Here is an 18,753-nt window from a genome sequence, read left to right on the forward strand (position 1 = left end):
GACACCAATGAATGATGCAAATAATTTTGTTCTCAAAGCTTCAGATATTTTGAGAGCGCTGAGATTTTCATTATCCAACCACTTCCACTGGATGAGATTGATCTCTTCCAATTGCAGTAGTTGAACAGAAAGCTAGCTACCGTGTTTTCCCGAAAATAAGACACTGTCTTATATTAATTTTTGCTCCAAAAGTTGTGCTACGTCTTATTTTCGGGGGGTGCCTTATATTTCTCAAATAAGACAAATTCACAGGCAGAAAAGCTGACACCCCCAAAGAAAGTGTACCGTACGGTACACTGATTACGGTACGGTACCTGTCAGTATGGCACCCACACGGACAAACGACGGCACTTATATGGTACAACAGTATACTCCCACTATTGCAGCTTCTGGCCATCAGAGGAACTACAGTCTACGCACTGTAGTGGAGACTGTAATGGCGGTGAGACAGCAGCAGACTGTGTCTGCTGTATGGAAGGGGCCAGCAGGAGACAACACATTATTACGGTACCGCTATGAACAGCTTTGAATGGTACCGTATGTTTTTCCACCGTACCGTATGTAAACTTGACTACGCCTTATTTTCGGGGGGTGCCTTATATTAGCAAATTCTGCAAAACCTCTGACATGCCTTACTTTCGGGGTACGTCTTATTTTCGGGGAAACAGGGTATTTACAGTTTGCAGCTATTTACAGCTATTTGTCCAGTTTATTTGAAAAAAGAGCGAACAAGAACAATATGGAAGAAAATTAATGAGGGACTGATGATCTGGAGAATATAGAGGGAAAGTGTCCAAGTTTTAAAGGCAACATATATCCAAAGATGCCTTTCCCTTTGAAACTAAGCCACTCCTTACAGTAAAAATTCCATTGCTGATTAGAAAACTTGATTTCTATTTCCTGTCCCGAAACTGATTTTGTTTCTTAGAATATGCTGTAGATATAAATAAGAAGCTATATAATGTAAGATCAGAATCAACCATATGGTATTGCCTTTAGAGTGAGCTATGTGGGAGATGCTTTGAAGACAATGAGTTTCAATCCCCAAGCACTGAGGAGGGGAATACCTTATATAATTTCAATCACTCACCAGTGACTTCTCTGGATGATTTATGAATAGTGTGGCTGAGCTTCAAGAGATTCCAAAATAGGCCTTGGGAAAAAAAGGCTGCTGACAAAACGCAGTAATCCTAGCAGACATCAGCGGGACACACTAGCAAAGTTCCAAAAAAGTAAAGATTCCCAGCTCTGAACTTGATATATTATTTATTCACTTATTTTAAGTTTATTCTCTGCTTTGCAGTTTAAAAACCCTATATGCTTGATAGACATGAGAGTTCGGTTATTCGCTTCTTAATTATTTCTCCTTAAATAATAGATAAATTATCTTCTTTGTTCCAGCTGCAATACGAACACTATTTTCAATTTTCTGTGTTCGTATATGTTTATATGTGATCATTTTTGGGATAAAGATGTGTAGGTTGTTTTAAAAATGATCTCAATTATATAAACGTATCCTGGTTAATTATTCTACTGCAATATTGGCTATTTGTTTCAACAAATTGCCAATACTTCAACATAGGAAATTAATACTGCATCAGGTCATTTTCAATACATGCTTTCCACGTATTGACTCTTCCAGCACTTCTATGTAAGAAGGTTTTAGTGTGCCATAAGAATTTAGTTTAAGAAACATTCTAAATAATTCTTTAAAATTTGCTTTGAGAGTTTACCTACATTTTGAAGAATATTATAAATTTCTATGATAATGAATAAAATCATTGTATTTTTAATTAGACTAATATTCTTGATCAATGTTAGGTCAAACATTATTTAGAATAGAAAAAAAACCCTGTTTGTTTGGTTCAAATTCAAAAATTGTGCCCAAGTTTTTCTTTTACTAGATCTTTTTAAAACTATTCAGAACTTAAAATCAGGCATTCAATATATTAATATGATGCTAATAAATATTTTTGAAATATTCAACAAATTGTTTAATAAATAGGAATGTTAAAGTGTAAGAGTACATTCTTAAATTGAGTGCAAACAAAATTATCTGGTATTGAGCAAAACTTTATAGTTTTAGTTTTTGTTAAGTAAGATTTATGCCAATAATCCCGTATTTCAATTACTTTGTTTGTATATGTAGGCACTAAAAACTACATAATACATTTTGCTATTTGCTATATAACAAGAAAAATGTTGTTTAGACACTTTGTTGAGATAATCTCTGATAAAGCATTGCTCGAGCAACTATGAGGTTCTTTTAAATATTAAAATAACCAGTTGGTTTGCTTTATTTGCTTTGGTTGTAAAATATATGAAGGAAAGTTTTAAATTCATGGCTGTAAATAGTAACATGTTCATTCAATTTGATTAATATGTTTATTATTATAGTTTTATATAAATTATAAGAATCTGATTTCATTTATATTCCCATATGACTGTCATTCATAATGCTAACAAATGTACATCTTGCTTATACATCTTGCTTTCTATTACTATTTTACATTTATTTAGTATAAGTGGTGTTTAGTGCTGGAGAGTTCTTTGGAGTAATCACATTAATATTATAGAATTGTCCTTTTAAACGAAGGACACCTTTAGAGAAAATCTTGTACTAATGATTATATTTTCTTACATGAAATCTTTTTGTATTACAACTATTGCCTAGTCTTCTTTTTCTCTCTTAAATTTTTCATAAGGATAATGTTATATTTTTTTAAGATAGGAGGATTTTTATTTTAGGCAGAAAAACTTCAAATATTTATTCTTCTAGAATCTTGTTAAGAAAGTACAATTTTTAACTGCACATGAACTTTTTTTAAAAGAAGTCTGTAATTTGCATTCTTATTTAGAGCTATAGCACTGACTTATCAGGAACATCTTGGAGTGACATACTTAACTCTATCAGAAGATCCTAACCCTCGCATAATTATCCACAACAGGTGTCCTGCTTCACTGCTTTTGAAAGAAAACATCAAAGGTATGTTACTTTTGTTGTTACAGCATTATGCTCAGCTTTTTAATGAAGAGGCTTGTGCATGTTTTTCCTTCCCAACTCTTTATTTCAGTATAATTATTCAAAGCCGAACATATTTAAATCAAACATTAGAATGCGTGGGCAAGAAAGTAAGGAGGAGATCCATAAAATAAACAAGGAAGTTGTATGTACTGATAATCTGTTGGATAGAGTTCTCTGCAGGCTAAAGTTGCATGTGCATATTGAGATATTATAGAATTGCATAAATTCAGACAACGTTCATCAAAGTGCCTCTGATATTTCCTTAAATTCTAGACACACCAAAGTTTGCTACTTATTGCAAGCATATTCCAGCTGAAAGTGCAGTACACCATGAGCTTTATCATCAGATTGCCAGCTATCCAGATTGCAAAACCAGGGAATTGTTCCCTAGCCTTCTTTTAAAAGTTGTAACATCGGAGGAACAGGAAAATGAATGGAGTGATTCTATTGACATTAATAACCAAGGGACGCAGGTTAGTGGTTTGATTGGCTTTTAAATTGACTTTATTGCAGAATAAGTATTTCAACAATAAAAGATAACATTTGCATAGAGCAGATTATAAATCCACAACAATAACAAGTAATATCTTAAGGGCCTGAATACATTCCCTTGTAGCAGGAAGGGGTTTTTTTTTCTGTCTGGATAGGTATGCTAATTTTGTATGACATGATTTTTATTTTATTTTTAAAAAGCAATAAATATCTACTATGAAAAGGAGGGAGAGAGAGAGACTTTTGATTCTCCCAAGAGATTCTAAATGATCCTTTCTTAAATAATCGTTTTTTCTATTGTGTTTAGTGATTCCCCGACTTTAGCAGAACCATATATAAAAATATTTCTTGTGTTATCATTATAAGCATAGAAATACAATCTTTTTCTGCCTTTTAAATTTAAAAAATATATATTTTATTATTTATTTCCTTTTTCAGTTTCATCAATCAACATGTGCTTTCCATTGTTCAAAAACATTTTTTTGTTGTTTTGGGTTCAGTATTAGAGATTATCTTATAACAATTAAAAATGCATGCTTTTTGGTGTCTTTTAACCATATTTAAAATAGAACCAGCAAAATGGTACCATTTGTGGAATGGTATCATTCCTGCCTCAAATCAATGTTCCTATCGAAAATCTGTTGGAGAGAGATAAAAGCAGGATACGAGTATCACTTTAACTTTTTAAGAGCAAATATTAGCTCCCACATTGGTGATTACTTTCATTTAAACATTTAACAGTGGCAGCACATGCTTTGCTAAAACCTTGTATTATTTACTTGTACCATGAATATATATGAAGTTTATAGAGCAATAGCTTTAAAGAGGAAAGAATCCTGGCCAAGGATTTTCCAACTAAATGTTGCTAATGAAGAGATAAAAGCAATGAGAAAATATAATAAGGAAAACTTACAGGGAGGTGAGAGGAATGATAAACACAACACTACCAAGGGATTATTATCAGCAAATGCTATATTTTCCCAGGTTAAGCTAAAAAATAAAAACCAATAAGCAAATACTGTTTATTGCTGAACAAACACTTGGATCATAGAATTGGTATCAAAAGAAGAAATAATATCTCTTCCCCTGGCCTTCTCCTGCATTGTCTGGGATTGTGGTGTGGGATTGGATGGGAAATGGATTTTCTCAATGGCAACTTGTAGTCAGGGCAATGATGCCACTTTCCGTCTATGTCTGGGTTTCCACTGTGAAAGTTCTCATTTTTAAAGATGTGGATGCTTTTATCCTGAGAGTATCAGCTCCCATTGCTTTTTTCTGCAGGTTTTATTTTCTTGGTTATGTATTAAAGTTCAAAGAGCTTTTTAAAACCCATTCATCAAATGGACCTCTATCTTGAAATCAGAATATTGAAAAAATGTGCTATCAAGTACATAATCATTTCTCAGAAACGCAGAACTTACAATTCCTTTGCATTAGAATTGGTTTGTTCTGGGTGTAATTTTGGCACAAAAATGAAAGCAACTCCGATATCATAGGATCACAAGCTGTTTGCTCTTTCAGTTGAGCCATTAATTTAAGTGCTCTTTCTTCTTATAAGAAAATTCAGTAGATACTAACTGAAATTCCCATCTACCATTTGCTATCAAAGCCAACTTTGGCTCAGATTCCAAAGTGTTCAGAAACAGGCAGGAGTTGCAAGGGCAATTTTTTATTTTTTTTAAAAAACCCTTTTCACAATGCAAGTTTAAAAGCATACTTAATGAACGCAAATGTCTGTAAATCTCAAAAAATAAATAGTATGGCTTCCTCTGCTATGTTTATTTGACCTGAGGAATTAATTGCCATCAGGAAATCTTCAAAGAAATAATTCAGCAAGATGTTATTTCATGTTTGAGAAGAGTGCTGTGTCCACTAATAACATTGGTAAGCCAAGATAAGTGTAATCTAGAAACAAAAATAGTAATTTATCAAGCTTTTAATAACATAGCTACATTTGAGAAAAGCATCCCTTTTCCATTCCCCTGGTTAGGTTAGCCCATTTCAGGGTTTTTACCTGCCCCAGAAGCAATGAGGTTTTGTAACTGGTGGGAATATAGATGTCTAAATAGACCAAAAGCTGGGTGATATAGTTAAATAAGTTGTACAGACCTTGCTCTGGACAAATTAATATCAGCATTTTTCAATTTATATATGTAATGATATACTTATTTTCATAACTATGAATTTAAAAATTAATAATACAGTGATACCTTGTCTTACAAACTTAATTGGTTCCGGGACGAGGTTCTTAAGGTGAAAAGTTTGTAAGATGAAACAATGTTTCCCATAGGAATCAATGGAAAAGCGATTAATGCATGCAAGCCCAAAATTAACCCATTTTGCCAGCCAAAGCGCCCGTTTTTATGCTGCTGGGATTCCTCTGAGGCTCCCCTCCACTCCATGGGAAACCCCACCTCCGGACTTCCGTGTTTTTGTGATGCTGCAGGGGAATCCTAGCAGCACAAAAACGGGCGCTTCGCTGGCAACGGAAGTCCGGAGGTGGGTTTTCCCAGCGAGGGGAGCCTCAGCAAAATTGCAGCATCGCAAAAACACGGAAGTCCTCAAAACCCCACCTCCGGACCTCTGTGTTTTTGCAATGCTGTGATTTCACTTAGGCTCCCCTCGCTGGGATGCCCTGGCTCCGGACTTCTGTTGCCAGTGAAGCACCCGTTTTTGCACTGCTGGGATTCCCCTGCAGCATCACAAAAACACAGAAGTCTGGAGGTAGGGTTTCCCATGGAGGGGAGCCTCAGGGGAATCCCAGCAGCACAAAAATAGGTGATTTGCTGGCAACGGAAGTCCGGAGGCGGAGTATCCCAGCGGCAGCGGTGGGTTTGTAAGGTGAAAATAGTTTGTAAGAAGAGGCAAAATAATCTTAAACCCCGGGTTTGTATCTCGAAAAGTTTGTATGATGAGGCGTTTGTAAGACGAGGTATCACTGTAAAATTTTCAAAGATCAAAGAATGTTGAGTTGAGTAAATTCTTGTGCATCCATGTTGGAATTGTTTGAACTGGAGAACCTCTGGAACCAGAGAAAGAAAGAAATGCATCATAATATAATATCAGATGATTAGCTGGCTCAGTGTTTCAATAGATAATTCTTAGAAATGGATATGCAACCATATCTTTCAATAAGGCTGAGTATACTTTCATGCAAATGTTTAGCCAAATGCCCTGTCTTTGCTAGATGTTAAAAGACAGCGTAGACAATTATGGAGGGAAGATGGACCCTGTGAATTAATTCTTATTGTTATGGAGGACAGAAGGAAAAGGGGGGACATGATCGAAACATTTAAATATGTTAAAGGGTTAAATAAGGTCCAGGAGGGAAGTGTTTTTAATAGGAAAGTGAACACAAGAACAAGGGGACACAATCTGAAGTTAGTTGGGGGAAAGATCAGAAGCAACGTGAGAAAATATTATTTTACTGAAAGAGTAGTAGATCCTTGGAACAAACTTCCAGCAGACGTGGTAGTAATTGAATTTAAACATTTAAACATATATAAACATATATCCATTCTAAGATAAAATACAGAAAATAGTATAAGGGCAGACTAAATGGACCATGAGGTCTTTTTCTGCCGTCAGACTTCTATGTTTCTATGTTTATATTTTCTTAGAAACAATCATAGAAACATAGAAGACTGACGGCAGAAAAAGACCTCATGGTCCATCTAGTCTGCCCTTATACTATTTCCTGTATTTTATCTTACAATGGATATATGTTTATCCCAGGCATGTTTAAATCCAGTTACTGTGGATTTACCAACCACGTCTGCTAGAAGTTTGTTCCAAGCATCTACTACTCTTTCAGTAAAATAATATTTTCTCATGTTGCCTTTGATCTTTCCCCCAACTAACTTCAGATTGTGTCCCCTTGTTCTTGTGTTCACTTTCCTATTAAAAACACTTCCCTCCTGAACCTTATTTAACCCTTTAACATATTTAAATGTTTCGATCATGTCCCCCCTTTTCCTTCTGTCCTCCAGACTATACAGATTGAGTTCATTAAGTCTTTCCTGATACGTTTTATTCTTAAGACCTTCCACCATTCTTGTAGCCCATCTTTGGACCCGTTCAATTTTGTCAATATCTTTTTGTAGGTGAGGTCTCCAGAACTGAACACAGTATTCCAAATGTGGTCTCACCAGCACTCTATATAAGAGGATCACAATCTCCCTTTTCCTGCTTGTTATACCTCTAGCTATGCAGCCAATCATTATCTGTTCTATTTCAGAAAGTGCTTTCTCACTATTTTTTTTTTCAAAAGTGGTAACATAGGATTATCTCGTTTGATATCTCTTTTGGTTTTCTTTTTTGTCTTCCTTCTTTAGACGCTTTTAGATTTTTAGATCATATTCTGACCTTGAACATATGATAACCTGAAGCAGTTTTCATTTTGTGAGATTGGAGAAGGTGGCCTGCTGTAGGGTGGAATCACATGTAGTGATATGTCAGCAGCCAGAGTTGTAGGAGCTGCATAGCTGAGGAGTGAGAGGCAGATACTCCCAACAAGTAGCAACAGCACTTAGACTTATATACCGCTTCATAGTGCTTTACAGCCCTCTCTAAGTGGTTTACAGAGTTAGCATATCGCCCCCAACTTTCTGGGTCCTCATTTTACCCACCTCGGAAGGATGGAAGGCTGAGTCAACCTTGAGCCTGGTGAGATTTGAACTAGTGAACTACAGCCAGCAGTCAGGAGAAGCAGCTTGAAGTACTGCACTCTAACCACTGCGCCACCAGGTAGAGCTAGAAGAATCTTTTAATCACGGAGGTGTTTCAGGATGCTTCCACAGCAGAGAAATTGTGCCCTCCTGCAGAAGATTATATGCCACGTCAGCAAGCGTTTTGAGAAACAAAGCCTTCTAAGAAGGATAAACACTTATTGATATTAAGTATTAATTAACTGGCCTAGTGGGACAGCTAGTTTGGTCTACTGGTTAAGGTGCTGGTCTAGAAACTAGGTAATAATAATAATAATAATAATAATAATAATAATTATTATTATTATTATTATTATTATTATTATTTATTAGATTTGTATGTCGCCCCTCTCCGAAGACTCGGGGCGGCTCACAACAACAATTAAAAACAATGTTATAATGGAACAAATCTAATATTAAGGAAAAAAAACCCATCGTTTAAAACCAAACAACACATGCATACCAAACATAAAATATAAAAGCCTGGGGAAGGTGTCTCAGTTCCCCCATGCCTGGCGATATAGGTGGGTCTTGAGTAATTTACGAAAGGCAAGGAGGGTGGGGGCAGTTCTAATCTCCGGTGGGAAGTTGATTCCAGAGGGCCGAGGCTTCCACAGAGAAGGCTCTTCCCCTGCGGCCCACCAAACGACATTGTTTAGTCGACGGGACCTAGATAAGGCCAACTCTGCGGGACCTTATCGGTCGCTGGGATTCGTGCGGTAGCAGGCGGTTCCAGAGGTACTCTGGTCCACTGCCATGTAGGGCTTTAAAGGTCATAACCAACACTTTGAATTGTGACCGGAAACTGATCGGCAGCCAGTGCAGGCCACGGAGTGTTGTAGAAACATGGGCGAATCTGGGAAGCCCCACGATAGCTCTTGCGGCCGCATTCTGCACGATCTGAAGTTTCCGAACACTTTTCAAAGGTAGCCCCATGTAGAGAGCGTTGCAGTAATCGAACCTCGAGGTGATGTGAGCAATGACTCCCTGTCCAAATAGGGCCGCAACTGGTGCACCAGGCGAAGCTGGGCAAACGCCCTCCTCGCCACAGCCGAAAGATGGTGTTCCAATAATTCCCCCCCCCCCCCCGGGTAATGGACAAACAGATGGAATTGTCCTTGGGAGGCAAGACCCACAGCCACTCCGTCCTGTCTGGGTTGAGTTTTTGCTTGCCTTGGGTATAAAAGCCGGCTGGGTGACTTTAAACCAGTAATTCTCTCTCAGCCAATGTGGATTACAGTGGTGTTGTTGTGGGGAAAATCGGAGGAGAAAAGTATTTTGCCACTTTGAGTTACTTATAAAGTAATAAAGATAAGATAAAAATCAAATAAATAAATAATGTTCAAGTGAACTTTTTCTCTTTGTGGTGTAAGTTGTTCCAGGCACATAACTTTTAACATACAGCTAGTCCTTGACTTACCCCGGTTGCTTAGCAGTCATTAAAAATGACAGTGGACCCCCAAAAGGGTACTTTTGACTTGGATTCAAAGTTTTCACGGCCGGTTGACATGATCGCATTTTGGAGTCCTTACAATAGGGCTGCATTTATAGCCCTTTGCAGCATCCTGTCTGTAGTCACATGACCACAATTTTTGACTTTTTAAAACAGAAATCGGAGTTTACTTCCAGTTTCTGCAAAACCTGCCTAACATAAAAAAATGGGTTCATCGAACAACTGTGGCATTTGCTTTATAATTGCTGTGTTCACTTAATAACCACCATAAAAATGTCATAAAATAAGGCACATTAATATTCACAATTGGCATGACGTATGACCTTCATTCCTGGTACTATCCTAAGTTGAAGACTACCTACCTTTCGCTGTCTAAGCTGTAAAGTTCCTGAGGGAATAAATGTTCTTGTAGTGCGGTATTTTGTGGGCAAGGGAATCAAAAATGTATCAACGGATATGATGAATGAAGATACATCAGAACGAAGCACCGTTATTGCCTGCATGCAGCCAAGGAAGTATGCTCATCAGGGATCATGAGTAATATTTTTTGTATTTGGGAATAGCGATATAAACTCCCTTTATTTGTGCAAAAAATCACACACTGTAAGCTTTTATACTTCGGAGGAAACCTTTAGACATGTATCTGCTATCAATAATTTTGGAATAATGTATCTAAGTAAGATAAAATCAACAATAAAGTATGGGAGGAAAATGTAAAACAAATCCTCATGTTCTGAACTTTAGATAATCCACTTTTTGAATTATTTCCAATTTTTGTCTAGCATTATATGTCTATTATTGTTTAATTTGATGCTGAATATTACTAAAAGTTGCCATCTTCAAACACTAGTTTCTGTTATACTTGTAGAGACGCCATCCTGGAGTAAATAATTCCAATGAGACCACACTTGGAATACTGTGTTTAATTCTGGAGACCTCACCTACAAAAAGATAATGATAAAATTGAACGGGTCCAAAGATGGGCTACAAAAATGGTGGAAGGTCTTAAGCAGAAAACTTATCAGGAAAGACTTCATGAACTCAATCTGTATAGTCTGGAGGACAGAAGGAAAAGGGGGGACATGATCGAAACATTTAAATATGTTAAAGGGTTAAATAAGGTTCAGGAGAGAAGTGTTTTTAATAGGAAAGTGAACCCAAGAACAAGGGGGCACAATCTGAGGTTAGTTGGGGGAAAGATCAGAAGCAACGTGAGAAAATATTATTTTACTGAAAAAGTAGTAGATGTTTGGAACAAACTTCCAGCAGACGTGGTAGATAAATCCACAGTAACAATTTAAACATGCCTGGGATAAACATAGATCCCTCCTAAGATAAAATACAGGAAATAGTATAAGGGCAGACTAGATGGACCATGAGGTCTTTTTCTGCCGTCATTCTTCTATGTTTCAAACAGCGTCAATTTTAATGAATCAAAGCCACTTTTGTTAGATTTCAAACTACTATTTATTTTTCGCAGATTGTATTTTTAACTGGGTTTGGCTATCTTTACGTGGATATTGCTCATCAGTGCGGGACAGTAATAATCACTTTAGCACCTGAAGGAAAGCCAGGACACGAAGACACTTTGATCAGGTATGTTAAAACTGCCCGGGAAGAAAATTATTCTGGGTAGCTGTTTAGCCCTCTAGGTGTGAAGTGACTTATTAAAACTAGCACATCTATTTTGTTTCGTCTGGTGTCACAGCATATGTGGGGCGTATGTTTAGACCACATGTTAACATTTTGTATACCATTCTAAGGCATGACAATTTAACATCTGAGGTCATGTCACCAAAGGATAAACACGAAGTGCCTGTTATAATAAACAAAACTCAGGGAAGACTCACACATTTCAAGTTTATTGTCCAGATCAGCAAACCTTTCTTGCACATAACTCCCATTGAGATCTGTGGGAGTTCTCATTCCTGATGCAGGACAGAAGAATGATCCAATGCAGACTTTGTAGTTGATCATATTTATTACACTGCCTTGATGCCCCCAAACTGCAAAATCTCTGTTATAATATCACCTATTGTATTTGCCAAAGTGCTTGACTGTATTATTTGGCATCAAGAGAGCACAGAAATTTTACGGCAGGCTTGATTTAAGTAGTTATAAAGGATCCTATAATTAGGAATCACCATGAAATTAAGTGTTGATTATGACCTATAAAGCCCTTCATGGCACCGGACCAGATTATCTCAGGGACCGCCTTCTGCTGCACGAATCCCAGCGACCAGTTAGGTCCCACAGAGTGGGTCTTCTCCGGGTCCCGTCAACTAAACAATGCCGCTTGGCGGGACCCAGGGGAAGAGCCTTCTCTGTGGCGGCCCCGGCCCTCTGGAACCAACTCCCTCCAGAGATTAGAATTGCCCCCACCCTCCTTGCCTTTCGTAAGCTACTTAAAACCCACCTCTGCCGCCAGGCATCGGGGAACTGAGATACTCTTTCCCCCTAGGCCGTTACAATTTTATGCATGGTATGTCTGTATGTATGTTTGGTTTTTATAATAATGGGTTTTTAATTGTTTTTAGTATTGGATTATTATTGTATACTGTCTTGTTATTGCTGTTAGCCGCCCCGTGTCTCCGGAGAGGGGCGGCATACAAATCCAATAAATAAAAATAAATAAATAATAAAAAAGTATTTACTGATCCACTTGGCAGTTAAGCTTGGCAAAAGATTAGCTAAATCTATGAATCAAGCCAGTGTATCATCAGTATAAAATGGCCATGGTGATTTAACAGGGGAAAATGCTGCTTCCATAATGACATTAATGATCCATAATAGAAACTATCCATATTTATTTATTATTTATTTATTAATCAAACTTATATGGTTGCCCATCTCATGGAAAGGGACTCTAGATGGCATACAACAATTCAATAAAACATAGATATATAAAACAATTATAGACTTATTATGGAAGAAATATTATAATTACTATTTTAAAAAAAACTATAAAGACAAAACTAAAAAAAAAAAAAAATAGTATGTAGAGAGTTTGTCAAACAGCCCAACATATAACAAGATGTAGTGATATTTTCCACTGATTGATTGATTTGCCGCTATATTACAAATGCCACTAAAAATTACTGTGCATAAAATGTTAGAAGGAAGTTTAAACATAACATAACATTTTAAGTTACAAGGAAGTTTAAACATAACATTTCCCCGAAAATAAGACACCCCCGAAAGTAAGATATAGGAGAGGTTTCGTACAATTGCCTAATATAAGGCATCCCCCAAAAGTAAGACATAGGAGACATATACCGTAGTCTTAAATAGGGTAGGGGGCAGTGTTCCCTCTAATATCCTGTTCCAAATAACCATAAGCATAGGAATCTATATAATCTGTTAAGAGTAATTTTACTGTGTATATTTTATAATTTAATAATTATAAGATAAACTAGTAATTGGTGGAATTGATAGTACTTGATATATATTGCTTCTATTTATTAATTTTTTGATTGATAGACATTTTTTGATTGATAGACATAAGATAGACATAAGATAGACATTAATTGCTTAGTGGAAGACTTAATTCTTCTTCGTTGAAAAAAAATAAGACATCCCCTGAAAATAAGACGTAGCACATCTTTGGGAGCAAAAATTAATATAAGACGCTGTCTTATTTTCGGGGAAACAGAGTATTAAGAATTCAACTATTCATTTATATTGAATGGATAAGAACGGTATAGCTTTGCACATATAATTATATCTGTTTGCATACGTTGACCAGATTCTCTTTTTCAGTTCATAACAATTGCATATACATTTTATTTTTTTACTTGAAACTGGAAGAATCTTTATGATGCTGTTTTCTCTTATACAGAAGCCAGGAGCAAAGCCTTGTGTTTAAGTTGTTTATTAACCAGCTGAGCCTCACAGTATATGATGACATCACAAACCCTAAATTATCATCGGAACTGCTGAGATTCACAATAGACTACCTTTATCTTAACATGGTTCCAGTTGCTAGCTACCTTAGACCTCTCTTTCACAAATTTCAAGAAGAGGCCAGCAGTGGCCTCCAGCAGTTTAATACTCTCCAGATCTACTGTGGAGACTTCCAGCTGGACAATCAGCTTTACAACAAATCCAATTTTCATTTCCCAGTGGTGTTGTGCCAGGGAGAAAAAACCGAAACCATTCAGTGGGCTAAAGCCCATAACCTTACATTTCCCAGTAAAGACCTAGAAGAATGTAACCAGAATGCATTTGTAAAACTTTACGTCACTTTGTCAAAAGAGCAGAGTTTATTATTTCACGTGAATGACCTCAGTTTTGAACTGAAACCAGCCAGGTTGTATGTGGAAGACACGTTTGTGTATTACATCAAGACTTTATTTGAGACCTATCTTCCAGACGGCAAAAGCATCTATCATTCTGCAAAAGCATTCAGTGTTAGCCAGGCACTGCCAGAACAGGTGAGGCAGCACACGGACGCTTTAGTTAATCCAGTGAAGTTAAGGAAACTGAGCATCCAGCCAGTAAACCTTTTGGTGAGCATCCATGCATCGCTGAAGATATATATTGCTTCCGATCACACTCCTCTCTCCTTTTCTGTGTTTGAGCGAGGACCCCTTTTTACAACTGCCAGGCAGCTGATTCATGCTCTGGCCATGCATTATGCTGCAGGAGCATTATTTCGAGCAGGTATGTTGTCTTTTTAATATTGTACATATTTTTAAATTTTAATTTAATTCATTTGACTTGTATGCAACCCAATCCGGTAGGACAGTGATGGCGAACCTATGGCACGGGTGGCACACAGAGCCATATCTGCTGGCACGCGAGCTGTTGCCCTAGCTCAGCTCCAATGTGCAAGTGTGTGCCAGCCAGCTGATTTTTGGCTCGCTCAGAGACTCGGGGAGGGCGTTTTTGGCTTCCAGAGAGCCTCTGGGGGGGATGGGGGAAGGCATTTTTACCCTCCCCCAGCTCCAGGGAAGCCTTTGGAGCCTGGGGAGGGTGAAACACAAGCCTACTGGGCCCACCAGATGTTGGGAAACAGGCCATTTCTGGCCTCCAGAGGGCCTCCAGGGGTTGGGGGAAGCTGTTTTCGCCCTCCCCAGGCACTGAATTATGGGTGTGGGCATTCACGCATGCACGATAGCCTGCACACACGCTCTTTTGGCGCCTGAGAGAAAAAAGGTTCGCCATCCGCAGTCTGCATTGGTTGCCGATCAGTTTCTGGTCACAATTCAAAGTGTTGGTTATGACCTATAAATCCCTTCATGGCACCGGACCAGATTATCTCAGGGACCGCCTTCTGCTGCACAAATCCCAGCGACCAGTTAGGTCCCACAGAGTGGGTCTTCTCCGGGTCCCGTCAACTAAACAATGCCGTTTGGCGGGACCCAGGGGAAGAGCCTTCTCTTGTGGCGGCCCCGGCCCTCTGGAACCAACTCCCCCCAGAGATTAGAATTGCCCCCACCCTCCTTGCCTTTCGTAAGCTACTTAAAATCCACCTCTGCCGCCAGGCATGGGGGAATTGAGATACTCTTTCCCCCTAGGCCTTTACAATTTTATGCATGGTATGTCTGTATGTATGTTTGGTTTTTATATTAATGGGTTTTTAATCGTTTTTAGTATTGGATTATTATTGTACGCTGTCTTATTGTTGCTGTTAGCCGCCCGAGTCTCCGGAGAGGGGCGGCATACAAATCCAATAAATAAATAAATAAATCACTGCCATAGGACTTTAGATTATGGCTGCATTTCCAAAAGACCCCAATAGACATTATGCTTTGCCTGCACTGATGATCAAAAACCATATGGTTGTCTTTTAGAGATACCTGTTTCTTTGAGAGAGAGAGAAAGAGAGAAAAAAAATCAGTCTGGCACAACCCTTTCCAACCAACAAGTTTTATTAAAAGGCATAGGTTTTCATGAGCTGCAGCTCATTTCATCAGATAAGTTGAGGAATGACCATAGCTTCATCATGATGAGATTCCAGAAAGTGTAGCTAAGTACTTAAAATTAACTCCCATCCTTACTCATGGAAATGTTATTTTAAATATTAGGTGGGCTAGATTGAAAACATCTTGGGAAAAGCGGGAGGCAACCAAACGATTTCCATTCTGTTGCTAAGAAAAAATGTAATATCTTTTCAGATAGCCGACATTGGGAGAGTTTACTTTTTATTGTCAGCATACCTATTGCTCCACAGCTGCAAAGTAACAGTGCTGACTCAAAGAATATTGTCTTTTAAATCTCCATCTGAAAAGGGGAAGAAAATCTAGTAACATTAAACAGCAAAAATGATGTGGACTTTTATGAGACAGTCACAAACCTTGTGTCAGCGTTCCAATTAACATCTGAGAAATAAATTAGAGTTCAGACCTTGGACCTTCCAAGTTCCAATTTATTGACAGAGTCATGTTGGTTACAAACTAGTCTCCACCCAAGTTAAGTTTCATCCCTTGTCCCCACACTAACAAGTGCATCACATGGACCACTCCAGTTCTCTCAGTCTCCACAATCCTGCCATGTACTTCCGGCTGGTGCTGAACAGAGGATGACCTTGAATCTCTTGAAATAATTTGTCGTGGCTAGTATTTTTCTCTCTCATGCACCCTTCCCCAATTCCCCCTATATTTAGAGATGATCCTATATTTTGATTGTCTATTTGTTGGGCTAGCCAGCTACTCAATTCTAAATTCCAAACCATTTCTTAACACAGTCTCACAAACAAAAGGAGATTCTTTTGTGGCATTATTCAATTCATCTCTATACATTTGAAGCAAATTAGGCCATTGAAAACTGTGTTCTTGTTCAGTTTCCCTTTGGCTGCCGTTTATTTATTATTTATTTATTTATTTATTGGATTTGTATGCCACCCCTCTCCGTAGACTCAGGGCGGCTAACAACAATGATAAAAAAACAACATGTAACAATCCAATTAATAAAACAACTAAAAGCCCTTATTATAAACCAGACATACACACAAACATACCATGCATAACTTGTAATGGCCTAGGGGGAAGGAATATCTTAACTCCCCCATGCCTGGCGGCATAAGTGAGTCTTGAGTAGTTTACGAAAGACAGGGAGGGTGGGAGCAGTTCTAATCTCCGGGGGGAGTTGGTTCCAGAGGGCCGGGGCCGCCACAGAGAAGGCTCTTCCCCTGGAGCCCGCCAAACGACATTGTTTAGTCAAGGGGACCCGGAGAAGACCAACTCCGTGGGACCTTATCGGTCGCTGGGATTTGTGCGGTAGCAGGCGGTTCCAGAGGTACTCTGGTCCAATGCCATGTAGGGCTTTAAAGGTCATGACCAACACTTTGAATTGTGACCGGAAACTGATCAGCAGCCAATGCAATCCACGGAGTGTTGAAGAAATGTGGGCGAATCTTGGAAGACCCACGACGGCTCTCGCGGCTGTGTTCTGCACGATCTGAAGTTTCCGAACACTTTTCAAATTGGCAATCTGTGTTTCTTCACAGAATCCTCACACTAGACTGCCAGGAAGATGTTTATTGTCCTTTGATCTGAGGAGTCTGTTTGTTTTGCCGATTCCTTGCCATCCAAGATCAATACTGAACAAACAATCTTTTAGATGAATGGATAGCTTGTCTTGCTTCCATACCTTCACATTCACAAAATGACTCAATCCCTGCAGCACATTTTTTTATAGACAAGTATATACACTGAATTGAAACAATTATTTTTCTCCATTCCAATTGTTATGACCTAGATCCTTCTAATGTGTGTGCTCCCGTCACTATGTGAATGGGTGTCAGTGGAAGAGTTAATTTCATGTAGGTTCAAAGGCCCTGTAAATGCTGCAACACACATACAAATTGGTCTGACGAATCCTTGGTGTTCTCTGTTTTGTTTTGTTTTAATTTTATTTACAAACATAGAAACATAGAAGACTGATGGCAGAAAAAGACCTCATGGTCCATCTAGTCTGCCCGTATACTATTTTTTGTATTTTACCTTACAATGGATATATGTTTATCCTAGGCATGTTTAAATTCAGTTACTGTGGATTTACCAACCACGTCTGCTGGAAGTTTGTTCCAAGGATCTACTACTCTTTCAGTAAAATAATATTTTCTCATGTTGCCTTTGATCTTTCCCCCAACTAACTTCAGATTGTGTCCTCTTGTTCTTGTGTTCACTTTCCTATTAAAAACACTTCCCTCCTGAACCTTATTTAACCCTTTAACATATTTAAATGTTTCGAATATATACAATAAACATAACATCTTACAAACACCAATAAACAATGTACAGTAACAACAAAAAACATTAAAAATTGGGCAGGTGAACGGCAGATCTATATTAAAAGTTTGTGCTATAAATATTCTCTATATCCCGTTATAGTATAACTAAAAAAATTACGTTAGAAGTAAATAAGAGATAAAGTTGAGTATAGAATAGCAGAAAGGTTTTAGAAAGATGAGTTAAGTTTTTACAAATACAGTGGTACCTCAAGATACGAAACCCTCGTCTTACGAACAACTCGTGATACGAACCCGGGGTTCAGAAAAATTTTGCCTCTTCTTACGAACTTTTTTCGAGTTACGAACCGGCGTTCGGAGACTGCTGGGAAGCCGCGCGGCTGTTTTAAAAGGTGACAGCCGGACGGCGGGGCTTCCCAGAAGCCTCCCTAACGCCGGTTCGTAACTCCAACAAAGTTCGTAAGAAGAGGCAAAATTTTGCTGAACCCCGGGTTCGGTTCGGGGGGGAGCTGGCAAGCCCCCCAGGCGGGCTGCGACCTTTTAAAACACCCGCACCGCTTCCCAGCTGTCTCCCGAAGCCGAACGCGGAAGTTCAGCTTTAGCGTTCGGCTTCAGAATTGTGTCCAATTCTTAGACTGCCTGGACCTGTCCCCGCAGTTTTCTTGGCAAAAGAACTGTTAATTCATTCAGTTCTACTATCCCTCGGGAACTATTTCCTTAGGACAACTCCCATCACTCAAATGTGAGCTTACACTATGAGCTACCTCCAATACATAAGCATTCAAAACATTGAAAATGTTATTTCTTACTGCTGGCATAAGTGTTTATAGTACTGTTCCATAAAAGCCTTGGATTCAAGTCAGGTATTGTCTGGTTTAATGAG

At 38.4% G+C, this 18,753-nt stretch overlaps 2 protein-coding genes across 3 annotated transcripts in view; one reads left to right on the plus strand and one right to left on the minus strand.

Annotated features, from left to right (window-relative positions):
* The window catches only part of VPS13B (vacuolar protein sorting 13 homolog B), a 454,077-nt gene that overhangs the window by 402,253 nt on the left and 33,071 nt on the right, over window positions 1-18,753 (plus strand). For both annotated transcript variants that reach the window (XM_070748103.1, XM_070748104.1), the window contains exons 53-56: window positions 2,859-2,986; window positions 3,299-3,498; window positions 11,157-11,272; window positions 13,515-14,338. In XM_070748103.1, coding sequence (XP_070604204.1) covers window positions 2,859-2,986; window positions 3,299-3,498; window positions 11,157-11,272; window positions 13,515-14,338 — 1,268 coding nt within the window. The remainder of the gene's footprint in view (window positions 1-2,858; window positions 2,987-3,298; window positions 3,499-11,156; window positions 11,273-13,514; window positions 14,339-18,753) is intronic.
* The window catches only part of COX6C (cytochrome c oxidase subunit 6C), a 336,477-nt gene that overhangs the window by 273,010 nt on the left and 44,714 nt on the right, over window positions 1-18,753 (minus strand). The gene's annotated exons all lie outside the window — the stretch shown is intronic.

Source organism: Erythrolamprus reginae, chromosome 3, assembly GCF_031021105.1.
Source record: "Erythrolamprus reginae isolate rEryReg1 chromosome 3, rEryReg1.hap1, whole genome shotgun sequence".
NCBI lineage: Eukaryota > Metazoa > Chordata > Lepidosauria > Squamata > Dipsadidae > Erythrolamprus > Erythrolamprus reginae.